This window comes from Aulonocara sp. 'chitande type north' Nkhata Bay, linkage group LG19 (assembly GCF_057382095.1).
Source record: "Aulonocara sp. 'chitande type north' Nkhata Bay isolate Kocher_YH1m ecotype deep benthic linkage group LG19, A_spYH_male_GT1.1, whole genome shotgun sequence".
Taxonomy (NCBI): Eukaryota; Metazoa; Chordata; class Actinopteri; order Cichliformes; family Cichlidae; genus Aulonocara; species Aulonocara sp. 'chitande type north' Nkhata Bay.
Genome location: NC_141362.1, coordinates 20,779,203 through 20,794,655, shown reverse-complemented (window position 1 = coordinate 20,794,655; position 15,453 = coordinate 20,779,203). Strand labels below are relative to the sequence as shown.

Genomic DNA, 15,453 nt, shown 5'->3' with positions numbered 1-15,453 from the left:
ATGAAATGGACGTTTAGGTTTCTTTCATTTTAAGAGAATGGAAAACAGCTCAAAATAACATTATCATGTATTTTGCTAGTTACTCATGAATTTTTGAAGGGACCCAAACTATCCGTGGACAAGTATCACCTTTGTTGAGACAAACCCTGATTTCCCCAATGATGTAGAGTTACTTTGCTATTCTGAACTGTCAAACATATGTTACTTGTACATTATGTATCACACTCTGTTAAACGGCTACCGTGGTTTCTCAGGCAATCCACTCAGTCGCCTGGCACCATGAGGGCAAACAGTTTGTTTGCAGCCACTCCGATGGCACTTTGACCACGTGGAATGTACGAACCCCAGCCAAGCCCGCACAGATCATCACACCACATGGTAGGAGCTGTTGTATACACACACTTGTATTGTTTATATTCACAGAGGCATGATTAATGGAAAAACTATATATAGGCCTTTAAATAAAGTGTAGTCCCGCCAGTCTTTGAGACCTGACATGTGTAACAGATGGATGCCGACATGTCCATATGTTCACATATGCACCATATGTACTGTATTCCTGCAATGTAAAATATAATGAGTTTTTGTTTCGGGGATTTGTTTTGTTTTGTTTTTTTGGCATCTTGAAATCCAATAGGAAAGCAGCCTAAGGATGGAAAAAAGCCAGAACCATGCAAGCCTATCCTGAAAGTGGAATACAAAACAACAAGGGCTGGGTGAGTGTGATGGTAGTTCCCACCCATCCTGTGTCTTAACGGACGCTAGTTTGAAACCATATCCTGTACTCAAAATGTCCTTTCCTGTTATTCTGAATATGTAACAGATTAGTCTTCTTGACAGCGTCCTTATGCTGATGAAAAAGCCCTGTCTAATAAGTAATTAGACAAGGCAACAGTCTCATGATACTTGTTAAATATAATGATTTTTGACACAGCTGGCAGCATCTGAAGAGATGCTCTTATGTCAAAGCCATTAACTAAATGGCCAACATTTCATTGAAAGTGATCTAATACATTTTTCTCAGGCGTTTGAGGACGGGGATTAATATAGTTTTAATAATGATTAAAAAGTAGGCTCCTCCCAGCACAGGTTCTATCAAAATCGGGCCAAAAAGTCCCCAGAGAAAGCACCACAGTAAAATTTGGTGTCCCTCTTTACCCATTTACCGCTGAGTACACCTGGTAATTTTTCATCTGCCACAACTAATTCAATTTTATTGAAGAAGCTATTAAAATATGTGTGTTTGTTAAACCCAGGGACCCATTCATGGTGCTGTCTGGAGGTCTGTCTTACGATACAGTGGGGAGGAGAGCCTGTCTTACTGTGATGCACGGAAAGAGCACTGCTGTTCTGGAGATGGACTACCCGATTGTGGATTTCCTAACGCTGTGTGAAACTCCATATCCAAATGGTGAGCTGTGACACTAGTCAGAACAGCATATGCAGTTACCAACTGAAACGATGCCATTATCCATGTAAATTTTCTGCCGATTTGTTTTCTAGACTTTCAGGAGCCTTATGCTGTGGTGGTCCTTCTTGAGAAAGATTTAGTTGTAATAGACCTCGGACAGATTGGGTAAATATTCAACTTTCTAGCTGTGGTTGTATTAATAATTATATTGCATCAAAAAACATGGATATTTTACATTGTGCATCTAGATTCTACACCAAATGGCCACATTGCCCACTCTAAAGTACGCTATATTAATATACAGAGTAATAAACTTTATTAAAATTTCAAACTTTGGTGAATACATTACACAAAATCTAGCATCTTTTGTTAACATTTATTATCGCAGCTATAAGTTTGACATACAGATCAGAACATGTAGCATAATGCTGTATAATATTTAGTGTAAACATGTGACTGATTATCGTGACAGGTATCCCATATTTGAAAACCCTTATCCTCTGACTATCCACGAGTCACCGGTGACCTGCTGTGAGTATTTTGCTGACTGTCCTGCTGAACTTATTCCTGCACTTTACTCTGTCGGCTGTCGGCAAAAGAGGCAAGGTTACAGTAAGAAGGTAAATGACTCAGTTGTGTTGTCTGTGTGAATTTTACATGAGCATTTGACTTCACCGCAGACAGAAGCTTCATTTTTGTTTATTTGTTTTTAACAGGAATGGCCCATTAGTGGGGGAAACTGGGGCCAAGGCACACAGAGTTACCCTGAGATTATAATCACAGGGTCTGTATTGATTGAATAAAGTAATAATATAATGAGTCGTGCTTACTTATTTTAAGATGTGCACAGGTCTTGTTCAGTAATAAATGTTTAATTGTTTTGTTTTTATTCTGTCTATCCCCTGCTATAATAGACATGCTGATGGGTCAATCAAATTCTGGGATGCTTCTGCACGTGAGTATTTTGTTGTTAAGAGCAGTATATTACTTACTACAAAAAGTTCATCCTTGCATGTCTTTATCTTTAATTTTCCTTCCAAGGAGATGTATTCATGCACTAAATTAAAAACTTTAAAAATCAAGTGGTCCTATTGGTTGATGGTTCCCATTGGTTATATGGTTACTGTTACTACGACATACTGAAGTGTGCACATATTTTAAGACTTTTTATGGCCATAGTTACGACTGACCCTGTAGTTATAATGCTACTGAACCCAGACACTTCTATTTGGTGTTGAACTACATTATTTTGTCCTAGAAATTACTGTTTGCAATTCTCATTAGTTTGTGCAATATAACACACCAATGACAAGAAAACTTATCACTTTCTTTCTGTACTTCACACATTACAATAACCTGTGAATTCTGATGGATTTCGAGCCGGATGAGCTGCTACGTCACTGATGTTCTGGGTTTCTTTGTTCACAAACTAATTCCCATCTCTAATTCTAGTTGCTTGGATTTTGAACGTAGTGCTCCTTGAAAGAACAATATTAATCACCACCACCTCGATTCCTGTTGTAACCTGTGCTATCGAGAGTGCACTGATCGCAGTGAATCATCATGTCCTTATTTTCCTTCCACAGTAATGCTTCAAGTGCTGTACAAGCTGAAGACTGCCAAGGTGTTTGAGAGGGCTCGTGGAAAGGAGGAGAAGCCAAACACAGATATAGTAGATGAGGACCCATTTGCCATCCAGACCTTGTCCTGGTGTCCCGAGAGCCGGATGCTGTGCGTGGCTGGAGTATCAGCTCATGTTATTGTCTATAGGTTCAGCAAACAAGAAATTACCACTGAAGTTGTTCAGGTAAATTGCTTGGGGCATAATAAATGGACAGAGTGAATGGGTAAATTATTCCTAAGGTCAGGATGGATAGATAATAGGATAATAGTCGAAAAACATTTACAAGAACAAGCCTTTTTTTTTTTTTTTTTTTTTTTTTTTTTTTTGTCTTTTTATTTCTTGTTTAGCTCTTGGAGGTGCGAATGCAGTGTGAGTTTAGCGAAGTGGACTCTCCTGACCCAGGAGGAGAGCAGACCCCCACCCTGCCAACCCCGGGAGCTTCCTCCAGCCCTCAGGAGAGTGAGCTTCCCACTCAGCCATCAACAGGGAGCAACTCCTCTGATGGCCCCCGAGACAATATACCATGTCTACAGTATGGAATTTCTTTAATTTTGCCTTGGCTTCTGTTTTTGTGAAGCAGGCTGTCACAGAAGAGATGAAAAACACAAGAAAAAAAGAATCCTCTTAATAAAATGCTTTTAAAGTAATAATAATAATAATAATAGCAATAAAAATGATGATCCAGAGTGAAGCTTGCCCATAGATGATAATTTATTCCAGTGTAAACTGCAGCCTGCTGTCGTATCCTGCTGTGTGTTTGATGCAGGGTGCGGAGCTCCCCACTGAAGCAGTCTCCGGGCAACCAGGTGGAACTGGTGATCCAGCTGGTGTGGGTGAGTGGGGAGCCACCTCAGCAGATCACCAGCCTGGCAATCAATTCTTCCTATGGCCTGTAAGTCTCTTATGTTCAATACAGCTGATGCTTTTGACATGAGGTCACATCACTTTGGGCTCTCACTAGTCTTCATAGCTCGGTATCCTTTTTTGTGCTCAATTTGTGTGGGTAAAGAAATCGTAATTATATCCTGTCTCAAAGCACACTGTAACCAAGCATTTTCAACCAAGTGCAAAAGTAAATAAAGCCTGCCTAAATCATAATTTGGAGTTCCACTGCATTCTTTGACCTTTCTGTCTTTCAGTGTGGTGTTTGGAAACAGTAACGGTCTGGCTGTGGTGGACTACCTCCAGAAAACCCTGCTTTTCAATATGGGCACATCAGAGCTGTACAGCCCATCTGACCCCTATCAGAGGCAGCCTCGCTCCCCACGTAAAGCAAAGCCTTCCGGAGGTGAGCTGCACTCAACCAATTAAACACTCTTTCTGTTGATTTCTCTCTGTGTTCTGCTGAACTTGTCACCCTGGATAACATTTATCTCACTGAAATACAGTAAATAATTTGCTACGCTCCTTGTATTCCTTTATTTTTTGCTGAACACTTTTGGAGGCTGTTGGAGGTGGGTTAGGGAGGCAGAGCTGACACTTGGCAGCTGCCCTGACTTCGCACTGTGAGCACCGCCCCCTGCAGTAGCTCCTCTCCCTCAACAGGGGGCATCGCTGGCGGATTCTCCATCTGTTCAGTTGGAAGGAGCAAAGACAGTGGAGCATGCATGTTAGAATGGATGCTGTAGCTGAGCAGAGCCGCTCTGCTGTAATAGCACTGCCTTTTGATTCTGTTTACTGACAAAACAATACATAAACCTTGTTTACTTGTTTCAGCCTTGCTGTTTCTGTCATGTCTTCTATTGTGTTTTTCTCTCTTTGCCTAATCATCCTGTCAGTCACTGTTTGTCTTCATTCTTTTTAGTCTCAGTCGCTTGATGCTAGATGCAGGACTCTTATCTGCATTTTGTTTGGTTGCCTTTTAAAAGCAGTCTTTAATTTATGCAAATTGCAAGAACACTATTGGAAACATATACTGTTTTAACAGTGAATCAAATAGAAATTCAGCAGCAAGCAGCTGAGACTTCACATTTTCTTCTGTTTTGCAGTTAGATTTTCAGGCATTTTTCTGTCTCACTGTTTTTACTGTTGATCTCTCTCTGTGATTTGGTAAAGACATTCCAACTGTGACGTCTTGCATGTCCAGACTTTCTTTCTTGTATTCTGAGTCTATGAAAAAACTACGCTCATCTCACTTCAGTAAGTCCTGTTGTGTCAGATTTTTTTCTCTCCCCTACCCACATTGTCATTGTTCTCCTCTAAGCCTTTTCTTTTATCACATAGAGATACATTCTCTGGTTTTATTATAGCACCCCAAATCTCCAAAGCTCAGTACAGACTTTTCTTTGACATTTCCAGTGAGGATGGAGTCAAATTTCAGACTTGAGAGAGAGAGTATCTTTAAAGTATACACCTATGATTTGACTACTAGACAGCCAATACTGATGCATTTAGTGAGCTCACTTGTGGTAGATTTGTAAACTGAAGCAGAGCTTACTTGCTAAATTGAATGATTACCTCGTTGTATGATTGCCTTTGTAATACTTGAGCTGTTATTGTTACTACATGTGCAATAGGAATTAACTGCAGCGTAATCCTGTCTGACTCTTAATTACAATTTCTGTGGCTCCTGCAGCGACTTGTGATTCCAACGATGGGTCCAATGCCTCAGAGGACCGCTGCAGATCACCTACTTCAGGTAAGTCTTGGCGTGAACTACCGACTGTATCATTTTCTTTTGAAATTCGTCTTTCATATCGGCTGCCATTTGTCATGTAGGCTCTACCTCACCCTGCAATTCAGATGATGACAAAAAGCAGAATTTCATAGAGAAGGGTATTGTATTTTCAAGTGTATGACCCTTTAAAAGTTAATATTTAGACGGTGACTAAAGTTCTCTGACTTGTATTTTTGAACCTTATTTCCAGTGAAGTTGAAAAGCAGGCGCTTTTCCAAGACGGTTGCCAATGACTTTGGTACTGTATCTTTCAGATGTATTCTTTGTGATTACTCACTCTTTCTCTCTGAATGACGGCGTTCTAACCACACTGTGCCTTAATCCTACGCAAGCCTGTGCATACTGTGCCAGTTAAAGGAATAATTGCATTAAAGAAATCGGTTTTCACTAATCACATAATGTAGGGGTTTTGTAGAAAATGAATCAGGGAGGTTGATCAAGTGCATGACAGGATGACTCTTCAATTTCAGGTGCAGATTTTCTATGCAGATTTTTACCAAAATACTGTAGACTGCTGTTACACAACTTAGAATATAGTATGGAAAAATGAAATTTTACTTGAGGATTATTTTTTGTGTGTGTTTTGTTTTTCTTGTTTTATTTTTTGAAACTAAAACAAAAGCATAGAAAATCTGCTTCTCGCCTCAGTCTCTACAGCACTAACATCAAAATGATTTCTCTTGGACTGTAGATACTTGCTCTGTGTGTTTGATTCCAGGGCTTCAGTTCAGTGTTAACTGTTTGGCTGTCCACTGATTCTTTTTATTTTTTTCCCCTCCTCCTCTCTCTCCACCTACTCTCTTTGCATAACTATGTTCACTGAATTGTAATTACCTTATTTCTCAACTGCCTCTTGCTTTGTTTGACATTACAGGCTCTATCGGTTGTCTGTGATGCTTCTCTACCTCATTTGTATTCTCATGGTTTCTCTCAGGGTGGTCACTGACTGCAACAGACAACTTTTAGGAATTTGTACAGAAAAGAAACTGGCAACAACCAAAAGCACCACCTTAAAATCAGCTTTTATTATGATGAATTGTAATGTTATTTCCAAAAGAGTTTAGCGTCTTATTACAAGTAGTCATTTACAAGATATACACCAGTGAGCTATAACATTAAAACTACCTCCATAATACTCTGTAGGTCTGCCTCGTTGTTTGACCCTTTGAGACGTGGGCTCTACGACACCTCCAGAGGTGTCCTGTGGTATCAGGCAGGACGACCTTAGCAGCAGATCCTTTAAGCTCTTTACCTCGATGGGGCTTGCACGCATTTGACTTCTTTTATTTCTACCACTTCCCACAGATGTTCACTTCAAGTGAGGTCTGGGAAGTTTGGAGGGCAAAATCAACAACTTTTCATATTCCTGGAAAAAATCATTTTTTGGGGGGTGGGGGTGCAATTCGGCATTGTTCTTCTTAAAAGAGCCAACTACTATTACAGTGAAGTGCTGTATGTGGACTGTAACCATGCTTAGGTTGGTTATGTGTCAAAGTAGCATCTTCATGAATGCCATAGCAACCTCAAAGCAGAACGTTACCCAGACCGTCCCACTGCTTCCACTGGCTTGCCGTCATGCATCCTGCTGTAATTTCTGACACATGTAAACAATGCAGACGCCCCGTTTCCATGATGTAAAAACATGGTTCTTTAGACACCTTTCGCTATTGGTCTGTGTTCCAGTTATGATACACATGCGCTCACTGTAGGTTTTTTTCAGCTTCTAACAGGGATCAGCATACATCTCTGCAGCTGTCCAACCTCAAACTATGCAAACAATCCATTTATATCAAACAGTACTGTTTGATAGTACTATTTGATACTGTACTATCAAACAGTGCTGAAGTTTTCAGAAATTTGTTACATTAGCCCTTCTAGTGCAATTGGAGCTAGACCCTTCCCCAGTTGTCCCTTCTCAGGCCACTTTTGGCAGGAAGTAACCTCTACCTTCCAGGAACATTTATCACATAATGATCCATGTGAGAGGACTTTGGTCCATGCACTGCTCTTTTTTCTTTTTTACATTTTTCTCCTTTTAGCCCATCAGGTTCGTTTGAACCTAGCGCTAAATAGTCCCACCTGTTTATAGGTGCCATTCTAACAAAATAATCAGTATTACTCAATTCACTTGCCAAAGTTCTTAATGTTGTAGCTGATTGGTGTATGCACTGTGACCTCAACAGTTGTCTTACAGTTGGTATCACCATGTTTAAAAATCGTACTCAAAATTGTGTTCTATTCAGTGATTGCACACTGATGTGCACATTGAAAACAAGGCCACAAAATGGTAAAAATCATACTTATTGAATCGTTTGTTGTAATTCACAATCAAAGAAGTTTAAAAAAAATCTCAATCCTTTTAGGCATTATTGTTTCACCGTAAAACAGAGGTATTTGTTTCTGTTACAGCTAAGATGTCACGGAAAATTAGCTCGTCTAGTGAGCAAAAGACTGACCTGGGTAAGCCAAAACTAATAACTTACATTTTTCTAAGAACCTTTGTATTTTCTTACAGGTGTTCATCTTGTTATTTGAATCTTCTGCTTTGTATTAGGTTCTAGCTTTTAAGTAGGTCTGCAAAACTACTTCTTACTGTCCAGCAACATGTTGTTCTGAATGTCATGTTCCTGATGTCTTGGGGGTGTGTTTGTTTGTTTGTTTGTTTGTTTGTTTTGTTTTTTTTTACTGCAAGTTCAGACAAACACTCTCTTTTTAAACTCAAAGAAAAGGGTGGGTTCCAACGAAGGCGCATTCAGACATGTAAGAAGCAGTTGTGTTGTGTGAAAAGAACGGCAACAGCCAGGATGAACCTGAAGGAGGACCTCTGTAGAACTAAGTCAGACCCCATTTTCTGTGAGTGGACCAGCCTTGGTCTGACTTGGGCTGCAGTGGGATAACTGGTACTAACTCACTCCACTACTATGGCTCTTACTCTGCAGATTTGGCAGATAACACTAATCTTCTCACAGTGAGCGTTTCCTTCTTTTTGAGGAAGTTCCAGTGGCATGACTGCACTCGGTGTTAAAAATCTTGCTTTTCCTGTTTACAGTTTTTTCTTGTGAAGATCACACGTGATGGCCGATGTTTTAAGCCTTTCCCCTATGTTAAAAGGCCTTTTGTGTTTATGTTGGTGTCCCTCATTAGCTTTTTAAAGGGGGTTAAAACTTGTTCTTAAGTTGCCATCAGCACAAAAATAATGCATGAATAATTCTTACTTCTAAAACACCTGTTTGTTTGTTTTTGTTTTTTTTTTGCTTTTTTTTGTGATCCTATAATAGGACATTCATTTTTATTTCTTTAAATAAACGACATTAAGTTTTCAGAATCAATTCCGGAAATCCACATTTGGAAAAAAGTAAACTGCCTCCTTGAATGTAAACTGAAAGAGCATCACAATGTCAAAAGCTTTTTTTTTTCTTTTTTTTTTCTTTCTTTTGTTGGACTTTGGGTTTATTTATCATGTTACTGTGGGTGTTTTTTCTTTTCCGCTGCATTTCCATTTCTATAAAGTACATAAATACGATGGAAGGCATTCTCTGCTAAACCTCTGACATCAGAATATATGTTTCTAACCAGGGTTTTGTTTTTCTCTGAGAACTAAAATGCTAAAGTGGAGAGTTTAACTACTAACCCCTTTCACTTTTACATGCGTTGTTTCCTCATTTCCTTTTGTTTGTCCTCCTGCTGTCCAGATGCCAGGGATAACTCATTCACCCGCTCACGCAGTTCAAGTGTAGCCAGCATAGACCGAGAATCTCGAGAGGCCATCTCCTCCTTTCACTTCTGTGAGAGTTTTCCAAGGAAGACAGACAGCCTGGTCAGCCCCTGTCTGCTGGTGGGGACCACCCACGGCTCGGTGATGATGGTGGCCCTCAGCCTGCCACCAAGTGGAGACCAGAGGTTACAGCAGCCAGTTGGCATTGCGTCTTGCGGTAAAAAAATACAAAAAACAAACTTAAAATAAAATTTGCATGAGGATACATAGTGACCTTTGTTGACAAGCATTAGAATATCAAGCATTAGAACTAGGATCAAGCAGCCTTCATTGCTGAAAAGGAGCGAGGGGGAAGCAAATGTTGATCAAGGTGTGGAAATGTGTGTGCAAGGAGTTGACAAGAATATAGACTAAAGCTACACAGATGGTTTCCAATATCATTTGGTGCTACAATAGTCACATGCTATCCACATGATGGGTATATCTTGTGGTTTATTTACTGAAGCCAAAGGGTAAACAGACCTGACCTTAACGTTTTGGTTTTAGGATTAGTTTAGTTATGAAAACAAAGCTTAAAGCTAAAATTGCACAAGTTTCAGAAGACAATTAAGAACTTAACATGCCACTTATAGCTGACCTTGAATTATGCTGTGACCAATTATTTTTTTATTTTAAGCTGAAAATATCTAATTTCTTAGGCACCCTGGTCAAGCTCAAAGGAGGCATTTTAACTATGGCCCTGCTGGACGCAACTGGAACTCTGCTGCCCCCTTTCTTTGAGCAGTGGTATGACCCAAATGCTTCAGATGAAGAAAAAGAGAAGAGTCGGAAGCGCAGGCCAGCCTCTCCTCCCTCGTCACAGGAGAGCCAGGATACTCACTTTGCCATACTGTGTTCGGAGAAACAGGCCAAGGTGGTGGCCCTGCCCTCCCAAACCCGCATCTACAAACACAGCATCACAGAGACCTCCTTCGTGCTGAGGGCTGATGTTGTGCAGATGGCCGGGGCTAACTGCATCGCCTGTTTCTGTGCTAATGGGCATATAATGACTCTGAGGTATCATCATTACTAGCGTCTGCTGTTATTTATATTTTGAAATCTCTGATCAAGCAGAGATACCAAGTGAGGAAAACATAAATAGATGTTAGCAACTTGGTGTGGTGTTTTGCGTGATTACAGTTTACCCAGTCTACGGCCTCTTCTGGATGTCAACTACCTGCCGCTCACAGACATGCGAATAGCAAGAACATTCTGCTTCTCCAACCTGGGTCAGGCTTTGTACCTCACCTCCCCTACTGAGATCCAGAGGATCACCTACAGCCAGGAGACGTGTGACAACTTGCAGGTCAGATAAATGATCAGATCACCATCAGCTCCATGCCAGTAGCTTTGCAGAGAGAAAAATGCATAAATGCCTCAGAGCCCAAGAAAACTCCCCAGCAGTAAAACTGTTTCTTTAAATTTGGAGTTTAATTTTGTCCAACATAGCAGACATTTCTTATTTGTAAGCATTTCAGAAATAACAAGGAGTTTGGCAGCGATTTCTGCCAAACATAGCAACACAGACTTGCTGTGTTTACTTTACATAAATCTTCTCACATGGGCTCAGTCTAAACCAGGAAAAGTAACTGGTGTGATGTTGGCACACATGCTTATGTAGGCCAGCTGTTTGAATCAGGTCTGCGGTCATTTTAACGTTAGACAACAGTATAATTCCTCATAGTTATCTTTATAGAAAATTACAGGTCAGTAGAAAGGTGAAGTGCTTGTCTGCTTACAGATAATTCAGTAGATGATCTGAAGGTGCGGGTTAATTTCCTTTTTCATTTTTCTCTTTCAGGGAGATACAGGCCTTAATCGGGTTGATTTAAAAAGTCTGGCTGAGTCTGCATATCTTCAGAGACAATATATTGAAATACATGTACTGATGTTTCTGTCTTTCACAGGAGATGCTCAGTGAGTTATTTACTCCAGTGGAGACACCAGAGGCTCCAAACAGAGGTTTCTTCAAAGGCCTTTTTGGGGGAGGAGCTCAGTCTCTGGACAGGGAGGACCTCTGTGAGTACAGAGTGCCTTCTAGTATTGCATAAAGAGTTCTCAAAACCTCAGAGTGCAATTAAATATATGTTTGCATTTGAATACTTAATGCAGTCGTGTTTTAAATGTGTAGTTTTCAGTCATCGGGCTTCTGAATTACTCTAGCTGTTTCATATATTATTGTATTGTTATTACATATATATCTATATATAAGTATTTCACAGTTGAAACTTTATTTAGCTATCACGTCCTATATGTAAAACAATTTGAACCTTTTTAGGGCTTTTATTCCACTGTCTTTGGTAAAATGATTGGTGACCTTTCATTTAGGGGAAAAATGAAAAAAGACTTGTAAACAAACCATCTGCATATCTATTTTTGTCTCTGCTAGTTGGAGAAACAGCTGCAGGTAAGGCATCTCGTAGCCTGGCGCAGCACATCCCTGGCCCAGGCAACATGGAAGGCATGAAGGGGGCCGCATCGGGAGTTGTGGGAGAACTTGCCCGTGCCAGAATAGCTCTGGATGAGAGAGGGCAGAAGCTGGGCGAGCTGGAGGAGAGAACAGCAGCCATGATGGCCAGCGCAGAGTCCTTTTCCAAACATGCGCATGATGTACGTGAACGGCATCTGTTTGAACGCTTGTATAATTTTTTTTCTTTTTCAGGTTATCACATTAATCCTGATTCACATTTTTCCCCACTTTACTTCCTTCAGATGATGCTGAAATACAAAGATAAAAAGTGGTACCAGCTCTGATGGCAGCGTGTGGAGCATCGGACTCAGTAATTTCACACACCAGTATCTCTGAGGAGCTGCAGGTCCCTCTACTTCTCTTCTCTATTTCTCTCCACGGGGGAGTTATGCGCAAAAGAATTGTGCTTTTTTTCCCGTTTTCTTTTTCCCTCAGCGTAATATTATCCCTCTGCATTACCTCAGTCACCCGAGGACCTCTGCAGCACAGACACTGTCCAGTGCAATGCAATGAGGATGGAAAGAGGAAAGAAATGGAAGAAGAGAAGCTCTTAGGAGACTCTCATTCCATTTTCACCTGAGAGTGATGACGTTCATTTAACATCAGTCCACACAGTAGGAGAAGAGGGGACCTTTCATATATCCATCAGGCATATATAAAAAGATATAAAGTGCTGTTCTTTTAGCCTGACTGCATTTGGTCATTCTCTGCCCTTTATGGTGTCTGCTAAACACAGTGGACTTAAATGAGGAGGAAAGTCTGATGACCCCTTGTCCTTCAATTCTAATCAACTCGATGAACGTGCAAGTTTCTGTAGTAATGATTAAATCACTGAAGGACTTGTTTGTTTTTCTGTCTAAATTATTTTTGGAGTTTGTCTTTTTGCATCTGTAAGTATGGCTTATCCTTCCTTTTTTTTAATATATTGTTTTTGTCTAGAAAGGGCCTTTGAAGTGGTTAAAAGAGTAAATAAATGGGCAGGGAGATTCTGAATCTATTGCCTCTCACCAAATAAGGGCTGGTAGTACACTAGTTCATCACCGACCATACCTTTTTACAGCTTTTACCAAGCAAATGGGTTTTGGGTGAGAAAGACGAATGGTGAATTTATGGAATCACTCTGTTTTATTTTTAAATGTAATTATTTATGGGAAGCGAATAATAGTTGGGGATTAAATGAAGCTGGGCATTAAGTTTTATTTTGTTTCTTCTGTCTATTAAATGCGAAAAAGAAAGTGCTGAAAATGTTTACCCCAATGACGAGTTTACATTGACCTATAATAAAAATGAATTGATAAGAGTGGATACACTGGAAAATCCATGAAGAGCTTATTTTCTTCAGGCTTTCAAGGGGCTATAGCAAAGTCATGTATGAGAAGGATGATGTGTTGATGGGCAAGGCTAAGATTGCCCTTAATATAATTACATATATATATATATTTTGGTTACAAATTTAAGTTTTACCTGTCTTAAAGATGTATCTATATATGATCATTCAAATTTTTATTGGCATACATTTGTAGCTGAATTTTTTTTTCTTTCTTTTTTTCAGTCTTGTTTCTCAATGTGTAGGAAAAAAAGCATGTGTCTCTTACAGCACAATGGAAGTGATAACGCTGTGTTTGTATCTGTAGCTGCCAGTAGAAATGACCAAGCACACATACGTGTTCCACGCAGTGCCGTTGGTCATCTCTCTCTGAACCATTAACTTAAAAAAACTGTTTCTGCCTTTGCCTCATGACGCATATATGCTAACCTCTACCTACGTGTATATCTGTGTCTTTGTAAACATACATATATTCAGGAATATGTGTATGGGCACCAATGTCTATATAACAATATATTGACCTATGTATTACAATAGGTCTTTTGAGGTTTTTGTTTTTGCTTGACAGTGTTTTTCAATGTGATTAACCGGAATCCTATTGTAATTAGATTAGATTTCTTTTTCATGAGGTGTGAGGATATGCTGCTAGTTGTGTCAATATAGGAGCATTATCTGTCGGGCCTTTATTTTGAAAAGAGGGGACAAGACTTTGTCAGTTCAGTTTGCTGCCAAATGTTGTATATAGCGCAACAGCTGGACACAAATCTGACAGTGCGGGTTCAGGTAATGTGACATACCGTATGCTTGCGGCCATGTTTTTTTTCTGACACCAAAGAGTTTCTTAATTTCACAAAGTTGTCTTGATTCATTTTTCCCCAGGCGTTAAGAGTCAGTCAGGATAGTTTGATGACACTCTTAAGAAATCTTCTGTGTGTAAGGGGGCGGGGTTTAGGGAGGCGATTGGCTTTGCTTCGTCTTATGGGCATGAAACCTTCATTACTGCCCCAAACTGCTGGACACGTATAAAGTAAACCCGAGGAGTTTCATTCCAAAATGGGATATCCAGCAATGGAAATGGAAATTGACTGAATACTTGGTCCTAGAAACTGCTAGGAGGTTTGAAACCTCCTCTTTATTTCTGTGTATTATATCACTGAAATAAAGAAAACGTACCTAGAAAACATTGGATGAGCAGTTGCAATATGGAGATATGGCATTTTCGAATAAAACCCTTCACTTTTAGATGGCTGATTTTAAATCTACTGTATACTATTGAGATAAACCCATTTGGAAGAGCAGTTGTGTGGGTTTTGCACTATTTTTTTGTACTTCAAATGATTTTGTTAGTATGATTTTTAAAGTGTTGATTCCTCTGTCCCATTTTCTTATGTTTCAAAGGACCAAAACATGACAGAACCTATGCTTATTTATGTCATTTGCCAATTATGCTGATTTCTTCACTCTCAGATTTGTTTTCCATGTCAACATTAATGTCCAAGCTATGGCTGTGCATAAATATCCATCATCCAGACATGACAATGAACGTTTTCTGGTATATATTTAACATGCTCATCTCAGATTTAAGCTTTTCTCCTGCAGAACGAACCATCCTCCTTTGAGTGGGCCGCTGAGTCCTTTTACAAAGTGTGGCCTCAACTTTAAAGTGCTTCAGTTTGCAACATATGTCCTAAATGGTCTCTTATTGCACATTGAAGGATGCATGATATTAAGTGTTTACAAACTTGAAACAACCATGTATTATCCCCTCTTAGAGATTGTCTGTTCTAGCATTTGTATTAACCACCATGCTGAACAAAACTGAAGTTCTCTTCACACATCCGGAGTGCGTCCCATTTTCATTTGATCATGCCAATTGTACACATGCGAGAGATTATATTTATTTTTTATTGGTACATCTGTTAATGTTGCTGTTTGCTTCATGAAAACTCTTGCTCTCCCTGCGCTGTAAAAATGCATTGAAGTTGGAAGCTAGGCTCACAGCACCGTGCAGGAGAGCTCGAGGTTTTCTCACTCGCCATACTTCCATCCGTCTGTCTTCTGGGATGAATATCTGTGGAGTTGCAGTATTTTCTCATAGTAGGCAATTTTTGTACAGTTTTATTAAAATAAATTTCACATGGATGTCTGACTTTATCTGCTGCCACAATTTAGACTGTAGATACAGTATAT

At 39.8% G+C, this 15,453-nt stretch overlaps 1 protein-coding gene across 10 annotated transcripts in view; it reads left to right on the top strand.

Annotated features, from left to right (window-relative positions):
- The window catches only part of stxbp5b (syntaxin binding protein 5b (tomosyn)), a 30,125-nt gene extending 14,720 nt beyond the window's left edge, over positions 1 to 15,405 (top strand). The window contains exons 8-30 of one of the 10 annotated variants that reach the window (XM_086274333.1): positions 255 to 378; positions 638 to 716; positions 1,257 to 1,411; positions 1,504 to 1,576; positions 1,884 to 2,031; positions 2,128 to 2,195; positions 2,326 to 2,366; positions 2,998 to 3,218; positions 3,383 to 3,567; positions 3,802 to 3,927; positions 4,175 to 4,323; positions 5,091 to 5,174; positions 5,611 to 5,673; positions 5,754 to 5,810; positions 5,903 to 5,950; positions 8,122 to 8,172; positions 8,437 to 8,565; positions 9,405 to 9,644; positions 10,126 to 10,483; positions 10,607 to 10,772; positions 11,374 to 11,485; positions 11,856 to 12,076; positions 12,179 to 15,405. In XM_086274333.1, the coding sequence (XP_086130459.1) occupies positions 255 to 378; positions 638 to 716; positions 1,257 to 1,411; positions 1,504 to 1,576; positions 1,884 to 2,031; positions 2,128 to 2,195; positions 2,326 to 2,366; positions 2,998 to 3,218; positions 3,383 to 3,567; positions 3,802 to 3,927; positions 4,175 to 4,323; positions 5,091 to 5,174; positions 5,611 to 5,673; positions 5,754 to 5,810; positions 5,903 to 5,950; positions 8,122 to 8,172; positions 8,437 to 8,565; positions 9,405 to 9,644; positions 10,126 to 10,483; positions 10,607 to 10,772; positions 11,374 to 11,485; positions 11,856 to 12,076; positions 12,179 to 12,220 (2,940 nt within the window). In that variant the 3' untranslated portion in view covers positions 12,221 to 15,405. The remainder of the gene's footprint in view (positions 1 to 254; positions 379 to 637; positions 717 to 1,256; positions 1,412 to 1,503; positions 1,577 to 1,883; positions 2,032 to 2,127; positions 2,196 to 2,325; positions 2,367 to 2,997; positions 3,219 to 3,382; positions 3,568 to 3,801; positions 3,928 to 4,174; positions 4,324 to 5,090; positions 5,175 to 5,610; positions 5,674 to 5,753; positions 5,811 to 5,902; positions 5,951 to 8,121; positions 8,173 to 8,436; positions 8,566 to 9,404; positions 9,645 to 10,125; positions 10,484 to 10,606; positions 10,773 to 11,373; positions 11,486 to 11,855; positions 12,077 to 12,178) is intronic. The other 9 variants (XM_086274336.1, XM_086274334.1, XM_086274335.1 and 6 more) reach the window with 9 other exon arrangements.
- Positions 15,406 to 15,453: the final 48 nt, after the last annotated feature.